The 19,107-nt window shown below is 43.4% G+C and overlaps 2 protein-coding genes across 2 annotated transcripts; both read right to left on the reverse strand.

Annotated features, from left to right (window-relative positions):
• Nucleotides 1–1,189: 1,189 nt before the first annotated feature.
• LOC310868505 (chaperone Ric-8A) lies at nt 1,190–18,789 on the reverse strand (the record flags this gene model as incomplete). Its single annotated transcript, XM_083778960.1, has 12 exons — nt 1,190–1,360; nt 3,945–4,070; nt 4,520–4,793; nt 10,735–10,879; nt 11,139–11,234; nt 11,441–11,591; nt 12,210–12,304; nt 13,261–13,449; nt 13,606–13,741; nt 14,671–15,230; nt 15,413–15,505; nt 18,706–18,789. The coding sequence occupies 12 exons, from the start codon at nt 18,787–18,789 to the stop codon at nt 1,288–1,290; spliced, it is 2,022 nt and encodes a 673-aa protein (XP_083635086.1). The 3' UTR covers nt 1,190–1,287.
• On the reverse strand, nt 6,296–9,214 carry LOC310869549 (insulin-degrading enzyme-like; the record flags this gene model as incomplete). Its single annotated transcript, XM_083780363.1, has 2 exons — nt 6,296–8,556; nt 8,674–9,214. The coding sequence occupies 2 exons, from the start codon at nt 9,212–9,214 to the stop codon at nt 6,296–6,298; spliced, it is 2,802 nt and encodes a 933-aa protein (XP_083636489.1).
• Nucleotides 18,790–19,107: the final 318 nt, after the last annotated feature.

Raw genomic sequence — 19,107 nt, forward strand, 5'->3', positions numbered from 1 at the left:
TTTCAACATGATTTAGGGCTAAACAAATACCTCTAGTGCCCTCCTGTGCAAAGGGTATAGAAAGCCAACTCTCTAGGGTAGGTACCCTCACAAAAAACATGCAGTAATCCTGGTCACTAAACTGCCTCCCTCTGGCCAGCCGGGGCGCCTGATGGAGGGGAAAGGAACTGGTTGGAATAACGTGTTACTTCCACGCGCTACGTCCAACCAGGGAAACCCCCTGTCAGGTGTAAAGGAGCAACTTGGACACTCAGGCATGAAGGAAGCATGAGTTCAAGTCCGTTGCTCTCCCCTTGTTCCCCATATATGGGGACTAGGTTGGTGGAGGGTGTGTAGAGCCCAGGCTCACATTAGATGATTGACACAGGGGTGAAAAATGGGTTACAAAATCGTGCTATAAAAATATATATATATAAAAAAGAAGAAAGCCAACTCTCGCAAAATAAATAGTAGGCCCATATGTTCCAGACGTAGTGGCTATGATTTTGTGAGTGGCTATCATCAAAATTACAATCTATAAGAAAAAATCAAAGCCTCTCTCTCTCTGTGTAATTAGCAGGCAACAGTGCAACACTATCTCACTCTCTGTTTCTGGCACAACAGCACCACTTTTGCCCCTACTGTTACTCATAGTCACATAGGTGAGGACATACTCTAAGGGACGGATGGATATTGCTGTTCCTTGGAGTGGTTGCACCACTCAAAAATAGATATATAATGGGATGCAAAATTAAAGCTTGCTGAGTCACAGTGCTGAAATTATATAAGGTTTGAAATGGAGAAATTACTTTTATTTTGAAACCTCAGTCAGAAGTCTCATTGTGGTATGCCAAAAATGCTATAAATATTACATAACAACTGAATGAATATGACTATTATGAATTGCAACCGGCTTATTCTATGCAGGTGGATAGAAACTCATTACTGCAACAGCTATACTGTTATTTACAGCTCTATCCCTATCCCAGAACGCAGTGCAGTATTAATGTTTCATGGAAAATGTCACAATTCCATCGGCTCGTGAAATCCATTCAGAGCAATAATAATAATAATAATAATTCAAATCGTGAAATGAATGAATCATTTTTATTGCCTCAGGGACAAAAGCCAGCTGAGAGAATAAAGCAAAGCTGAATTCCATCCAGCAGATGGAAGAAGAAGAAGAAGCTATCTTATTGAAGCCTGGCTGATTCATTCCCACTTCATCGCGCAACAGTGTGGCATGTCACAAATAGCAGACCTACAAGGAGTAGCGGACAGTAACTAGGTGCATTTACTGTGTTTAAATCAGTGGTTCTGATCACGTTGTTTCATGTCAAGGACCCCTGTGGTATTTGGGTGGGGACTCCCATCTGAAAAGCTTTTGTGCCAAGGGCCCCCAGAGGAGAAAGAAAAAGAAAAAAAACATTCAAAACATTTCAAAAATAGCAGATACAAGTAAGATAAAGTAGTTAAAATTATTGTGAGGCTATATGTTAACTACTTTTGCTGAGGACCCCCTGGAACCCTTCCAAAGGACCCCTGGGGATCCCCAGACCCCCACCTTTTCAGATGAGGTCTACATTTCAACATCTAAAGTACTTTGTAATTTGTACTTTTAATACTTGAGTATTTACTCAAGTATATTGTGGGCTTGGAGCACAAAGGGCGTACGTGATATTTTCTGAATTTTACAAGAGAGCAAAACAGACTTCATTGATTGTAATTATTTAATCAAAAACATATTTAAGCAATCTATGCTTTTATACAGATTTGACATACTGACATGATACTGACCATGACACTGACTGACCTTAGGTGTGTGTGTGTGTGTGTGTGTGTGTGTGTGTGTGTGTGTGTGTGTGTGTGTGTGTGTGTGTGCGTGTGTGTGTGCGTGTGTGCGTGCGTGCGTGCGTGACGTGCGTCGGTGCGTGATACTGATAGAGATTGACTAGCAGCTGGTGTGAGTGCCACTGAGTGGTGACTGAGTGGTGTCTGAATGGGAGTGGTTGGCACCCTGGAACTAGCTAGTGATTGGCTCCTGTGGCCAGGCTGTGGACTATAAAGCCAGTTGTGCTCCAAGGAAGCCTATTTTCACCACCAGACCACCACACTGCCTAAAAGGTCTGCTGGTTTAAGTTAGGCGTGCAACACCATTGTGCGACAGAGTATAAATTAGGCTTGAGTCAAAGTGTGTCTGTGGATGACGAAGCACATTCCATCTCAGTGACATCAACACATGGGTATAAGCATAAGGTTTCATTCTAATGCTGCGTTCTACAGAAGTCTTGTCTACCTGAAATTCAAAATCCTTTTCTTCCAATGAGAATCATCAGGTATTTATACAATTTATCTTACGATCCTTTAAAGATCTATTTTAGCTCCTTTTGAAGGTTAATTTGTACAAATAAGCTCAGACCCTTGCCCCCCTCCCCTGCCCCCCAATGTTTTCAAATGTCATTTAATAAATGCAGTCAGACACCACACAAAGAAGTGGAGGACAAATCTAAGAGCCTTTCATGAAAACATGATGGACTTTTTTCAAGAGCAAAGAAATAAAGGATCAGAGAATGTAGAGACACACACACATACACACACACACACTCTCTCATACACACACAGACACAGACACACACACACACACACACACACACACACACCCCTCCTTGAAGCAATCACAACGTACACTTAAAGGTAAGTGGTGGTATTTATTCATGCTTATAGAAGCAGGCGGGTTCTCTGGAAAATAAAGAGTAGGGGAGAAATGTTACGGTTGCCATGGTGAGCAGGAAAATAGTACAACCTGTGCCCATTCTTCTCCCCCTTTTTCCTCCCTGTTGCTGGCTGCCTCTTACTTTCTACTGTGGTGCAGAGTGCCTTGTTGCTGAGGGCTTTGCTTTAAAACTCATTCTCAACCATGTGAACATCAAGGACCGCCCTGTTTCGTATGCATTAGGCCTCTCTGAACCCTATTTGATCATTTATTTTAGTTTTTATCTACACTGTAAAATCCTCTGTTTATTTAACCTGTGAAAGTGTACAAAACTCAGAGTTACAGACCCATTACCAGCGGCCATTTGGAATAGGAATAGGGAGTATATAAGTAGGCTATTTAGACCCTACACTATGTGTGTGGTGAGGCAGCTCCAGGCTCCTATACAGTTTATGCTTAACAGAGGTTAAAGGTAGGCATGTAACAATATATCATAAAATGATTAAAATGGATTCAAACTGGTGCAATTAAAACACAATTGTAATCGTGATGCAAACAGCAGAGTGCGTAAAAAAACAGAAGAAAATACAGGATATTTGTAAGATAATTGATTAAAAAAGAGGATAAGAGAGAAAATAAAAGAGAAAGAAAATACTGGATTTGTGTAAAGAGAAATGATTCGATTTGAATCGTATCATGGGTTGAGTGAATGGTTACATGCCTAGTTAAAGGCGTAGCGACAAAATAATAAAGCGTAGTATATGGGTAAGAATGGATATAAATGACCAACCATCCACACTGTCTTTCTCTCTCTGTTACGTGCCGAAAATAGCCGATCTACAAGCTTGTGAGCTTTTAGATTGGCTATTTTCGGTGTGCAACACAGATCTTACAAGGACATACACTCTTGGAGTGTTTGTTGGCTGGTGCTCTGCATGCCGTCTGTCTGACTCACTTTCAGGTTTCCGCCTCGCTTTTTACCTTTCATCTATTCGTTGCTGTCAGGCAGAAACCTTGTATCTCCATATTAATTATTTTTTTATTTTACAAGTGTCGCACAAAAGTAATAAATAGCAGATCTACAAGCTCACAACACATGTTTGTAGCTATTTTCACTATTTTATATATATTTGGACATACAAGGTGTCCTCTTTCTTCTCTCCTCTCCCCTCCTCCTCAGACCCTCCCCACATATTTAGCCCTCTTCACCTCCCTCCCATACTACTTATCCATGTCCCCCACGCTCTCCCACCACTCCTCGTCTTCCTCCTCCTCCACCTCCTCTTCCTCTTGTTGCACGGTGCAGTCTCTCATCTGGCCACATAAGGGCGCTAGCCTCCCGTCGCCCGTCATCACCACCGACTGAATGTTGCTGTTGCTATAGCAAGGAGAGAAAGAAAAGGACTGACAATGAATGGATTTGAATGGAGTTCTGCGAGTGTGTCTGTGCGACACTGTGACCACTGGATGAGTCAGTGCCAGGCTTTTGTGCCAGGGACCACGATATATATATATATTTATTTCATCCCACGATTTTTGTGAAGTGTCAAAATTGTCTAATGTAATCCCGGGCGCTACACTTCCTTTGCCAACCTGGGGAGAGCAATGGGCTGACCTCATGCTTCCTTCAGTGCATGCCGAGGCCAAGCCGCTTCTTTTCACTTGTCAGGGGGAGTTCCCCGGTTAGACATAGTGCATGGTAGCCTATAGTTTATCACGTAAAACGAGTATGCATGGTATGCGTGGGCCTTTACCCATACCCTAATCTTAAATCTATGTCTAACCCTTTTGGAAAGTTCGCACCTTAAGAAAACACAACATGCACACCTGGAGAGCCTGCTGAACATGTCAATGAGGTTTCGCGCCTCGAGCTCCTTCTCTTCATCCGTCATGCCCTCCATGGGGTCAGGATGCTGCTCCTCCACACGCCCTGTCACCATGTTGATCCTGTCCTTGGCCTCGCGGTACTCCTCTGTGTCCGAGTCGGAGTCACTGGAGTACTGATTGAGGGCGGCCACCCTGCTGCCACCGGCCAGAAGGCCCCGAGCAGCCAGCAAGCCTGCAGCGTTGCCGTAGCCCGTGTATTTGATGAAGCGTCTCACTGCGGCGACACAAATGTTATTATTAGACGATTAGATGACATCATGAGCAGGACAAAACAGATTATGGGGCGGCACCAGTGTAGATTTTGACAGCAAATGTCATATTTTAGTTATCTGAAATGTTTTATCTTTAGTCTAGTTTTAGTTTAATTATTTTTATTTTGGCAGGCCTTGATGGTGTCGTAATGCCTGATTTTACACAGGTTGCATGCTGAAAATGGCTGATCTACAAGCTCACAATGCATCACAGCATGATATGTTGTGGGCTTGTAGATCTGCTATTTTCAGAGTGCAACACCCAGAACTCCACCTGCCAACAAATTTGCCACAGACTCTTCATCACTTCTCTTCATTGTACAGTTAATATAAAACACATTATTCAGCCACCACTTTTTCCCATTAGGACCACTCTACTCAACGTCATCAAACAGCGACGCACACCTATGGTAACATCATTCTACAGGCCTATGGTAACATCATTCTACAGGCCACAGGTTTCACACCTATGGTAACATCATTCTACAGGCCACAGGTTTCACACCTATGGTAACATCATTCTACAGGCCTATGGTAACATCATTCTACAGGCCTATGGTAACATCATTCTACAGGCCTATGGTAACATCATTCTACAGGCCACAGGTTTCAGCATTACACTTTTTTCCCCCTTTTGTGCGCTAGAGCTTCTCTTCTAGTAATACTAATAAAACTAAAGAACAGATTACTTACTTTGTTGCACTTTTGCAAAATAAGAAAATGTAATACCGGTATGTAACATTTCTCAAGCAATAGCTGGGTCTTTAAAGATATGGCTGTTACTTGTCGCCTAGAAAACATAAATGTCAAAGTTTGAACTTTGGCACTTAAAAATATGTTATACTCTGGGCTGAACATTTGGGGCAGTGGATTGAATTGCATTTTGCTAGACTTCACAGTGATGATTATTTTAGTAAAAGCTAAAAGGCAACTTGTCAGGTGTCAGATGAGCATTGCATTGCAATAAAAATGCAGGGAGTGGTCTGAATTGGTTACAGTTTGCAGCATGTGTATGAGGGTAGACAACTTTGGTGCTTTTCAAGCAGCAAGTTGTGGGCATACAATAGCAAATGCACTCATGGATGTACTGTCTGCAAAGATGCCTACCAATTTTCTGTTGTTAGGCACGCAAATCTTATAGGTGTCTAGTAGTAGGCCTAAGAACTTTAAAATCTACTTTAAGAATCGTGTCATTAACAAATTGTGATATTTGAGTGAATCAATCTTTTTTGTATCTTGTTTTCTTTTTTGATTATTAAAGGTAATTTGTTTTTAGAAAAAAAGAAGAGAGAAATAGAAGCTAAGATCAAATAAACTGTATGGTAACCCTTGAGACAATGATTGAATTTACTAAAAGGCAAAATAATAATTATAATAAGTTTAATGACATACATATGTCCTAAATCACTTAAACCCTATACATTGTTGTTGGAGGTTCCCCATCCCCCATTGACATCCATGATGTTTATGCATGTTTTGCCAGGGGAAAGAGAGGCAGACTCCTTTTGAACTCGGTCACGTCCTGCACTAAAGTAGGCTGCGGGAGGGACGGGGCTGGAGCCAGGTCCACATCATTCTGGGTAGGGAACTCGCCCACAATGGGGCAAGAATCCATCTCCCTAGAGAGAACATGCACCGACACTTTGTGTCTCTTGGGGGCATCAACTGCCAGCAGTTCTCTGTAGAACAACATTAGTTTTTCTTTTGTCAGAGTTTTCAGATAAGACACCTCAATGTTATCTCGGTCAAAATTATACTGCTGCGACATTATCTCTGCCCAGTATGTCTCGCACTCCACAGCCAACATCTTGGGCTTGTCCAAACGGTGGATAGCCAGAGCCTGGACGTGCTTCTGGAAAGTCTCCTCGCTCATCTCCTCTATGGACGTCCCCATGGCGTGCAGGAAGGCCTCCACGCGGCTCTCCAGGTAGTGCGGAGCCTTCTCTGACTGGATGATGAAGCGGAGGCCCTGGACTTGACTGGCCCTGCGAGGCCCGCTGAACACGATGTAGCCCAGCTGTTCTTTGGTGCGCAGTATATTGAAGCATGGCTCCGAGATGATCTGGCAGAATAACTCCAGCAGCATGTTCTCGTGAGTGGTCTCCATGCCCACCTGGTAGTAGATTTCAATGCCACAGTTGTTGTGTACATCGTTCCTCTGCTGGTACACATACCAACCACCGTCTGGAACCTGCACTTGCCTGTAGCGCCTCAGCTCGCTGGGGAGGAGGGGTTTGGTGTGAGCATGCTCAATAAGAGTGTTCTCCAGCATCTGTACAATGCCAAGAGCATGCACCTTGGTTATGTTGCCATGGAGAAGGGCTTCGATATGTAATCGTGACAACAGTTGAGCTATGAAGACCTTGAGGCGTGGGAGAGTGACATCCTCCAAAGTGTCTCTGAGCTCATATTTGGTCCAAGCGACATCAGTCATTAGCAGGTGGAGGTAGTACTTGGCATGCTTGTGAGGCTGCTCTGCATTGAAGTTATTCAGATTGCGCATGTACGCTTCCTTGATGATGTCAAAACGCTTCTCGTCGATCTCAAAACTGGCCATCTTCTCAATTATTTTCTTCAGAAGGATGTGTTGCTTGTCGTTGTAGCCCTTTACAGACAGAAACATCCCATAGAAGGTATTTTGGAGGCCATAGCTCAAGCCAGCTAGCTCAGCTGCATAGGCATATTCGTTGAGGGAGTCCTTGAGGAGCTCCAGGTATAAATATGCCATGTTTAAGTGCAAGGGGTCCACATACACAAGCGGGCTGAAGAAGAAGAAGTTTAAACAAGCCTTGGGCAAGAAGAACTTGTCATCCTGTTTGAACCACACCTTGCTCATGGCAGTGTCCTTGATTAAAGTGGGGAAGGCTGGGGAGTCTTTCTCCAGAGGGTATATTTCAAATTTATTGGGGATGAACTCGTTCTTCATAGGTAACTTGAACTTGTCGTTGAGGTTGGTGTTTGCCCATTTCTGGATGACCTCATCAGAGATGGCCTCCTGTTTGTACTGTGTGCCATACCACTCTTCAGTCCTGTCCGTCTGCCCATCAAAAGACTTTGACACCACCGCCACTCTGATATGCTCTGGCCTCAGTTTATCCAGCACCATCTCTATAAGATTAGGTTTGAAGTCCTCCAAAATATACTCTGCCTCCAGAATCTCCTCCAGAGGGTAGTAGTGTGTTAAACCAGCCACTTTGGAAGTGTAGCTGTCGGGCTGCTGCTCTTTTTCCTTGAACCTGAAGGCCACTTTGTTTAAATCCTTACACTCCTTAAAGACCCACTCTTGAGGTCCCTCTGTGTGCAGTTTCTGGATGTACTGGAACATGTGGGAGATGATGTCCTCTACGTGCAAGAGCCCCTCCTCCGTTAATTGCACTTGGATGACGAAGAACATGAATCCTCTCGCTCCACTGTTTGGGCCTCCAAACAGTGTGTTCACCCAACCTTTGGCTTTGAGCTCAGACAGCAGACTTCCTGGGCCCTCGTGACCGATCAGATGTCCTAAATAGTGCCCTGGGCTAGATTTATAGTACTTATGCAGGTCTGGGATGGGAAAGGTCACAGACAAGATCCTGATGTCTTTGATAGGCACCACTTTGTAGAATTGTCTGAGATGTTCCTCCTGGAAGGGATGCTCAGGAAATTCTGGGATAGGCACGTTCTTGTTCTCCACCTTTCCAAACAGACCAACCACCATGGAGGTCAACTCGTCGAGCGACTCTCTTCCTAACACGCAGAGTCCCATTATGTTGGAGGAGTAGAATGTGGAGTGAAATTTCAGAAGCTCCTGACGCATGTCAATGCCATCTTTACAAGGCCTTTTGTCAAGGGTCAATTTGTTACCTGTTCCAAATTTACTAAAGGGGTGGTCAGGGTTGCCAGTGGCCTTCTCCAACTGACTCAACCTCCAGCTATCATTCATTAAGTTATTCTCATGCTCAGAGTCCACAGCGTTCACCTCCCGGTCCTTACAGCTCTCATCAAACAGAGGGCACAAGAAAAACTGGGCAAACCTATCCATGGCTCCTTGCAAGTGCTCATGGGACACATCAAAGTAGTAGTTGGTGTGTTCCCCACTGGTGTAGGCATTGGAGCTGCCCCCGTGCTCACTGAGGAACTGACTGTATTCATTTTCCTTCGGGTACTTCTCGGTGCCAAGGAACAGCATGTGCTCACAAAAGTGTGCCACGCCCGATATGTTGGTAGGGTCTGAAAAGGAACCTATGTGTACATCCAGTGCTGCTGCTGATTTGTCCGTGGTTGGGTCACTGATCAGCACAGCCTTTAATCCGTTTGTGAACTCCAGGCCTCTGTATAGACGCTTGTCCTCAGGAGAGTGAATAATGTCACTCACCACCCTATTTATTACAGCTGGGTCGGTCATTCTGAGGGGCAAGACACCGCTAGAATTTAATTTTAAGTACGTATTCCTCGATGCCTTTACGATATCCGGAAAACGGAGCAGTTTGTTAATGTACATATACTATTCCAATGGAATATTATATTATTATTTAATTAGAAGGTCTATGTGTTTGTTTTGCAAGTTAAGCATTTATTCCACAATATCATGAACGATCTATTGACCATTGAGTGCCCACAAAGTCTGAACATTTTATATATGAGGTCCATTTAAGCTAAGCTCTTAACACTTGCATCATCACTATGTTATCATGTCAGTCATGCCCGAATATGGAATTCCATGTTAGTCTTGCCCAAATATGGAGTTTATGTGAGTCTTGCACAAGCCTTGCCCAGAGTCGTATAGATGAAAGAGTTACGACAACTCAGTTCACTTCAAGGGGACAGTCCAATGGCGGCTCTTTTACATAGACTTCTATTGGGGAAGAACCGGACGTTTACAGAATGCATTGGAGTCTTTGGGCTTTAGAGTATGACAAACGAGTTACATGAACCTATACGTGACCAGGCTGTTTTCTGCCCCTTCATTGGCAGAACTCTCTTTCAATGGCTCTGGCCTTGCCCAAGAAGTCCATGGCGTCAAGGATGGCCTGCAGCAATATCGGGTATAACCATAGCTACCTGATATCAACAAGCATGGATGCCGTGAGAGGCCCTGTAACAAATCCCCTAACAGCCAATCAGTGCAGCTGGTTGGCTAGGTAGGGTTAGTAGACACACAGTTAGCCGAGCACTCTGGCCTACTGGACAGGCAGGCCTCTCAAGTCATCCTTGGAGCAGAGCACTCGGGTAACTGTGGGTCTACGATCATATCCATAGTGGCTACCTGGAGATATGGTAGGCTACTTCTGTTTGCCATTTCAGATGTGTGTGGATTGACCATGAAAAAGACCCATGCAAAAACATAGCCTTTCTTTTACAGCACCACCATTTTGTCCAAATATTAAGTTTCCGCACAAATATGGGGTTCACTCTAGACTGGCCACCAAGATCAGAATTATCTGACTCCCAAAATTCACAGACCGATCACAATTTTTGCAGGAATAAAGAAAACCATATATAAAATAAAGAAATACTGCCTCATCAAAGTTGGTATTGTGACTTTATATATTGTCAGATACTTGCACGATAGGTGGTGTACTGTAGATAGCTGCTTTAGCAGACAGTTTGAGGGTCCAATGGAGTTAGCTGGTTTTGTCAGAAGCACTTTTGAATACCTTTCATTGATTCAATATTTATTTATTTATTTATGAAAAGAAATCCCAAACAGCGACGACATCTAACTTTCTAGCCATAGCCACAGATTGCACAGGGAAGTCACGCCACTATGGTCCAATTTCTGATCCCTGTGGCATGAAGCCTTAGAATGCTGTGTGCAAACTGTATTGATGTAGTGAACAGGTCTCAGATGCAGTGCAGGGAACAGTATGCAATACACAGTATTGGTAGTATTAGTAGAGTAGACTATGTAGTACACAGACGTACCATTCTCTTTGCAGAGCACAAAGAGCAGCTCAGCAGCACAGTGCTTGACCTCTGTCTCCACATTGGTCATCAGACGGACCAAGCGGGCCTTCAGCGTGACCCCCTGCTCAGGTCTGAGAGCCACGTCACGCAGTGGGGGCAGGATCTGTAGAAAAGGTGTAGTGGTGGGGAGGTGGAGAGAAAGGAGGATCAGAAATACAGATCTAGCTATATCCAAACCTGAGTTGGGGATATAGCAGAGATTTTGCAATTCTTCGAACCGTTGGTTTGTACCAAAGAGGTAGAGTTTGTGGTCATTGGCAACGGCCTCCTTGAATTTGTAGGCAATTATCATCGATCAAGATAAGACATGTCTTATGTCATTATGTCTAGAAAAGGACGTGGTCAGAAGTGATGAGAAGTACCTGGTGACGCAGGTAGTGGCGCGTCTCCCTGTGTGCACGGCAGCTCTCAGTCATCAGGTTAAGCACAGGGATCAATTTCTCTTTCAGCTTCTGACCCTTTATAAGAGGTAGGCAGAGTAACAAAGTACATTTATTTGAGTGCTGTACTTAACTCCTGGAAGGAGGAACATTTACTGAAAATAGCAGATCTACATGCTCACAAGGTGTTTGTACTGTATATTCACTGGGCATGAAATCTAAAAGTTTGACAACCACTGTTAGAGCTATACACCCAGGCCACCAGACAGCAGACAGAAACTCACCCTGTCCAGACGTCTTTCCATAAAGAGCAGCATGGTGTGTACAAAGTCCATGTTGACTCCTTCCCACTCCAGGCAGCCGTCGGGCAAACGGACAGACACCAGGACATCCAGACACGTCAGGGGCACTACCGACAACATGTTGACCGTGTGACTGTGAGGAGACAGCAGGATGGATGGATAAACATCACCTCAAGCTTATGGTTGGATATCAGTGGTCTTTTGAATAAAAAAAGAATTGCATAGTTTTTAGCTTTTAGTCATCTGAAATGCTGTAGTGCTAAATCTACAGTTGATTTAGTAGCCTAAAATGTATTTTGGACTTGGTGGCATCGTAATGCCTCATTTATACGTAGCTAAGTTAGCTTATGCCAAAAATAGCCAATCTAGCTCAAAACACGCGTGGAGTGTGACACCTGCTCGCAGCCAAGCATAGAATGACTTGTCTTACGGTAGTTCTACTGGATCTCTTGTCCACTAGTCCCTTAATTGCTAACATTTTCATTTATTGACGAAATTGTCAATATGTTTAGTCATAGTTTTAGTCATGGATAGCTTTTAGTTTTTATTTAGTTTTCGTCAGTGAAAAGGGGTAGTACATTTTTCGTTTTAGTTGACGAAATTATTACTGGTAGATATGCCAGCTGTTGGCAGGCAGCCAGCCAATACACATGCAGTCATTCAACTCTGAGTTACAAATAGATAGATTAACACTGAGGATTTGACTGTGTACTACATCAACTATCAACAGTGCTGTGTGCCGTGCACTGACCCCTTGAAGTCATCGGAGAGGTCTTCTCCTTCACAAGACAGCTGCAGACAATGGCGCAGGACAGCCACTAGCTGGCGATATTGTGCTGCCTCCTCCTGGAGAGAACGGAGTAGAGAGATGTTCTCTCACAAATACTAAACAGAACATGTTCATTTTATTCTAGTAATAGTGATCCTCACAAAGAGGACACAGTACAGTAGAGGTGGCAATATGAACTGAAGAATGTATGACTCATGCGTGTCTAGCACGCACATACATGGTACACTTGTTTTATTTGCTTCCTTAAATAAAAAACGGAACAGATATTGTCTTGATGGGGTATTGGTAGATAAAAACCAATCTGCATCTTGTTATTGAATATGTGTGCTTTAACAGAATATGGCATATGGCATTTAGAAGTTAATACATGTGAAAAACATTGTCTCCCATGTATATCAACCAAAGATGTGCCCCCTCTACTTTAAAATGTTCTGCCTCACCTCATCTGGCTCCAGCCTGTGGACCCAGAAGGGAGAAGAGTTTGGAACGCTCCACACGTCCCAAACTCTTCTCCCTTCTGGCTCCAAAACTGTGGAATGCACTTCCCATTGCAGTCAGAACTGCAGCATCACTCCCAATCTTCCGCCGTAGCCTGAAAACCCACCTTTTCAGACTCCATCATGGCCCATAGCACTTACCCTAACCCCTTAGATAGCATTTCTGTTGGCTTAGATAGCATTTGACACAGACTTATAGCATGTTATGTAGACAGCACTATAATTGTATTGTATATAGTCATAGCACGCCATAGTACATATGTATAGCATAGTAGTGAATATGTATAGTTTATTATGTGTATGTATAGTTTCATTATATAGATATTCCACTGTTACTTTCTTAGCTTACGCATGTTTCATGATAAATGCTTTTATGTGATGTATTCCCATGCTTTTGTTCTTGCTTAAATGTAAGTCGCTCTGGATTAAGAGCGTCTGCTAAATGCCTAAATTGTAAATTGTAAATTGTATCAACCAAAGATGTGCCCCCTCTACTTTAAAATGTTCTGCCTCACCTCATCTGGCTCCAGCCTGTGGACCCTGGAGGTGATGGTGAAGAGTGTTTTGAGGATTTCAATAGCACGCTGTGTGACGTCCTTGGAGAGAGGTGGAGCCTCTTGGTCAGTGAGCACCTCGTAGCCTTCTCCCCATTGCGCATCCAGGCACTGCTCCAGGACTGAGGTCAGCATAGACACACCCCTGTCCTGTGAAACCAGGGGGAGGGCAGGAGAGAACGGAAGCATTTGAGGAGATAGGATTAAGGTGAATAGCCTGGATTCTTATTTTGCTGGAAATCGATTAAATATCTGAGCAAAGGAATGCCTTGGCAGTGAAATGACAGCACTAATCTGTCTTTATACCTGCTGTAGTTGTTGTCTGAGCTCTGGCCTCAGAGCCGTCAGTAAGAAAAGCAGCCGCAGTTCATAAAACTGCCCAGTGGATGTCACCCTGCTCTCAATCCCCAGCTTCAGTTTCTGAATCAGACCAGGAAGGCACCTGATGTAGATGGTGAAGAGGGAGAGATGAGGATGGGATCAGAGCGCCGAAAACATGGCGAGAGAGGATGCTAACACTTTAGTATTGATTTTCTCAACCATTCGGCACACAGGTTAAATCATAGATATTAATAAAAGGTCATTCATAGCTCTAAATTACAGTAGGCTGATCCACCAATACTTGTGGCTGCAACTCCTTCAAACCAATGCTGTGCAGATGAACATTTAGGTGGTGTAAATGGCATGCACAAACGCTCACAGTAATGGCAACTATTATTGTTGCAAATCACAGAGGTCTATAATCCATCATTTATTTTTCAACAAAATCTGGGTTGGTCTCACTGCCATCTATTTCATTTTCAAACTCTGAATTGTACACCAATAGGTTAGTTTCAGTCTGTTCAGTGCAAAGCTGTCTAGCAGTTTATCAATCCAGCTCAATGTAATAAACTCCCTGTAGTTGACTATTATGCGTCCTATTATTTATCCAGCACCTTGGACAGCTCTCTGCAGTTGACACCCTGCCATCTATTATCAATCCAGAACCATGGACAGCTCCCTGCAGTTTACCTATCATGCCACCTACAGTACTACACTGGCATTTTGGTGTCTACTAGTAGTGTATTGTTTCGGGGCAGGATTGTTTTGGTGCTTTCAGCACACTCTGGCAGACAAATTTGGAGACTCATTTAAATTTGCCCTTGCAGCTGGTGACTCATAGTTGGTGCTGTGAAGTGCTCTTTGCTGTCACAGAGCACAGAGCTCATCTCAGTAGCGTATTTGCGCTTCCAAGCTCGTTTGCATGAATCAATTAGTGAATACGATCTGTGTTCTCTTTGCTCAGGCAACAAAGGTGCAGAAAGAACATACAATCTGCCTTTGCAAAGCGTGTTGGTCAATCTGGGGTTTCTCTGTGTTCAGTCTGCTCACCTCAGGGTGCTCGCCCTCTCTTGCGCACTGTTGCTGTTGTAGATGACGTTGCACAAGACCTTCAAGGCCTCCTTTCTACACACCTCCCCGTCCTCTTCTTTCTCCTCCTCCTCCCTCCTTTCCTCTCTTGCATCCTTCTTCCCACGAGACAGTAGGCCTGTCCCACCATGACTTCCTTCACCTCTCTGATTACAGCTGTAGTTGCCTGAGGTCGACGTGGCAAGAGAGCTATGACCACCGCTAGCTGCCCCAGCGGTGGCCGGGTTTTTGTTATCCACCACGACCACCTCGCAAACCCTTGGCCCATTTCTCGATGTCTTATTGTGCAGGTCCATGTAGCTGCCGCCATTCTCTTCGTCATCCTCTTCTATCTGGCGCTGCGGGGCAGGGTGGGAGCTGATGCCGCCCAGATGAGCCAGGGTAAGGAGTGAGTCATCGGTGACCAGGGGCTCCAGGGCATAGCGGTCTCGGGAGAGGATGCGCAGCGTGCACAGGCACACCCGCAGCACACATGGCTGCAGGCGTCTATGGATGAACTGCAGCAATGCCGCGGCCAGTATCTGGCAAAGTAGAATGATCACAGGATAAGCATGCAGGACAGAGAATATGAGGAAGACATTTAAGGAGGGAAAAATAGCGACAACAGATTAAACCCACAAAGAGAAGCCTTGTGAGTAGAAGTGAAAAGCACACAAAAAGTGAAAGGAGTCAAGGTGTTGCATTCAAATTCACACAAATCTACCTTTCGAAGTATGAGATCAGACTCCTTCTCTTCCTCATCAGAGCTGTCTGAGTCTGAGCCGGGAACACACACCCTCACTTTGTTCTTCCTGAACTGGAGAACGGAAATAAGATTTTACTGATGGGGAGAACAAAGGCAAACATGAGAAACAACATCAAAAAAGGCTCAAGTCATAAGTTATAACAGTTGAATACAACTGGATGGCTGGTAGAGTTAGCCTGGTGCTTATTTGTCATATATGCAAGGTCACATTAACACAGTGAGCTGGCTGAGTCACATCAAATTATGCAATCAGCTTTGTAACATGCATATTAACCCACTGAGCAATAGTCGGCTTTTAGTCGTTTCAACGTCGTATACAGTCTAAAAATAGCCTTGGTAATCAAGATCTAAATAGAGACCGTCTATAAATAGACGTTGAAACGACATTGTTTCAATGCCTAAACCGCTAAAAAACGTTCATTTTTAGACTATTTTACCCCATTTTTAGACAGCAATTTAGACGTCTAATATACTAAAGAAATGCTCAGTGGGAAGTTGTGCAATCAGTTTTGAAACACACCGATACTGCAGAGTGCACGCATGCGCGAGCGCACACACACGCGCACGCACACACACACACACACACACACACACACACACACACACACACACACACACACACACACACACATTTTTTATTTAACAGCTCCCATTTCTACTGTGAAATGTGGGTAATCTGGGTTATGAACATTCACGAGAAACACTATCTGCTACCCAGGTGCCCTTGAGCAAACCACTTAAACCATTATGAGCCGTAGCGCCCCTATTCTGGGGATCTCGTTATCAGGGACATGGACACTATTTAAAGTAATAGGTTGACAGAAAAGAACATGGCGGTTGAGTTCAATGGAGAAGTGACGCCCTGTTCTATTTGGTTCCTCACGCATTTATACATGGTGAATTATTTCCATAATTTCCAGCGTTCTACACCATCCTATGGCAAAGTATAAATCGGACATAAGTGTTATTGTTGTTGTTGGCCCCAATGGCCCTTAAGCCCTTAACATTGGTTTTGGTGTATTTGCGTTCCAGCCCAGACTTTGAGGTTGAGCTCACAGCCGAGGTCACTGTTGAGGGACCTCCGTTTGCATTGTGACTCCTTCAGAGATGTTTATGTGGTAAACGTGCCATTGATTTGGCTTAATTGGGAGAAACTCTTTTAAGAGTGATCAACATGTATTGACAAACTTGGTTCAAGCCCCGATCCCGACAACCTTTTCTGCGAGTCACCCCCCCCCCCCCCCCCCCATCTCTCTCCCCATTTCACTTGTAAAAAATATCTTTAAAAAAATAAAAACATGTATTGGGCTATTTATACAGTATTGGTGAACATTTGGCGAAAATAGGCAAGATCTACAATCTCACATAATGTATTGTGAGCTTGTAGATCTGATATTTTCGGTGAACAGATATGGGCTATATCCCTTAACCCTTATGCCTAAACTTATTTGCCATTTTTTACTATTTAAAAAAACCTTTTAAAATAGTTCAAATAGCTGATCTACAAGCTCACAATATGTAGATTGGCTAGTTGAACTATTTTACATTTATTTTCTAAATAGTAAAAAATAAGTTTAGGGATAAGGGTGGTGCAAAATGGAGCCCTATAGTGTAGAGGGAAAAAGGAGGGGGCCAACTAAGTACAGACCCCTAGAGTACCCTGGTCAAGAAAGTACATACAGTTTACTGTTTAAATGGTTAACCACAAATCCCTACAGTGGACCTGCAGAGTGGTAGAAGACAGCACAGTGGAAGGATGTGATAGTAGTGGACAGACAGACAGTGTCAGCGTGTGCACGAGTATGCGTCACAATGTGGTTGAAGAAAATGCATGCGTATACTCAGAGCTTTCCACGGATCACATACCTCTTCCAGGTGTCGTTGCTGCAGTCATGTAGCCCATGGACAGTGTTGTAAGGCATGCATAGGCATAAGAACAAATGCATGAATTACTTTAAACAAGTGGTGAAGAGAGCAGATGTTGTAATGTAAAACGTATGGAGGAACGCTAATTAATACCAAGAAACAAAAAAGAAAATGAGAGGGAGGGAGCAGGGAGAGGAGGGTGGAGATGAGTGGAGGGCGGATGAGCAGGCTTTAAGTCTATTTAGAAGGTTAATCTGAGCCTTTGTTCTCCAGGCTGACAGAGGGCAAGAGGGTTCAGGGTCAATGGATCTCTTTTAGACGCAGCCATGAGGACAAATTGCTAAATCTAACAAGTCTTTTGTTTTTCGCCTGACCTTTCGCCTCTCCCGCTGCTCGACATCGAAAAAGAAGCACTCGGCATACTGTCAGAGAAAGGCAACACTCAAGTCAAACTTTATGCAGTAGTTCACACACAGATAAACTACAGTAAATGAACTTCACAGGGAAAATAATCATAATTATGCACAGTTATAGAAATATGGACTGAATGGAAAAGCAAAGCACTGTAATGTAAAATGCATTTTTCTGTAATGCCAATTCCAAAAGTAAACAAAAAAGTAACAACTTGGTTCGAACCCTGGTTCAGCCAAGTGTGGGATAAGAATGAATGTAGCCACACACCCCCACTCCTCACACCCCTTATGAGGTGACCAATCAGTTCACAGTTAAAATTTGTATGAGTCATCAATATGGCTCTTTTTGACTATGAAGAGTAATCCAGAAACTTTACAGAACCCATGAAGTTCTCCTGGTTTCCATTATAACCAGAACCACCCCTGAAGAACAAGGTAGGTCATAAAACAAACCCTAATAAAATATAGCAAAAATAACTGCAAGCTCATAATGTTGCATCGCGGTGATTTCTGAGCTTGCCGATCGACCATTTCTGAGACATTTTGAAAGTAAGTTCTAGGTTCCGAGTAGGGCTGTCACTATTACAAATTTAAGTTGACAATGAATTGTCACAAAAATGATTGCGATAACGATTTAATTGTGTTTTTGGCATTGAACAAAGAATATGTTTTGGTTTGCCTGGTAATCAAAAAATGCACACGGCAGATATGACAAATAATTGAAATCTTCAAAGAAATGACTGAGATATGAATTATTTTTATACAAAAGGGTAAAGCCGCTGCTCTACAAGCTTACAACACGTCACACGTTCCGAGAACTCAGGTTTAGTACTGCCTCCTGAGCAGGGCCCAAATATAGGTACAGAGAACCTTATCTGAAACTGAGCTGTAGTGCATGGGAACAAATACAGAACCTGAAATACACAATACAGTTTGTGTAGTGGGAAAGAGCCAATAGTGACAGATATTCACCTGGGAATTGTATCTGTTCAGTTCCACCTGAACACTGTCCTGGTCTCCCTTCTCAATGTACTGAATGATTCTCTCCAAGTCCATGCCTGAAACAAACAGAACAACATAGCAAACTAACAAACAAACAAACAACAAACTTACTAACATTCTACCCTGTTTCTTAACTCTTAATTATCTCTAAGCCACTGCACCTCTCTTTTGTCTTTCTAGCAGAAATATTACTAATTCCTGTAGTCCTTAAATATTAAAAAAATCACACCAGTGTGAAGTGAGGGGCGCTCTTATCATCTTACAACATCGAGGAGGGAATTCGGTATATGATTAGGTGATGTAATGATGATGTAAAACAAACTGTGTCAAAACAAACATTAAATTATCTTTATTGTTAATGGGATTTAATGT

This window comes from Protomyctophum parallelum (assembly GCF_964188405.1).
Source record: "Protomyctophum parallelum genome assembly, chromosome: 13".
NCBI classification, from domain to species: Eukaryota; Metazoa; Chordata; class Actinopteri; order Myctophiformes; family Myctophidae; genus Protomyctophum; species Protomyctophum parallelum.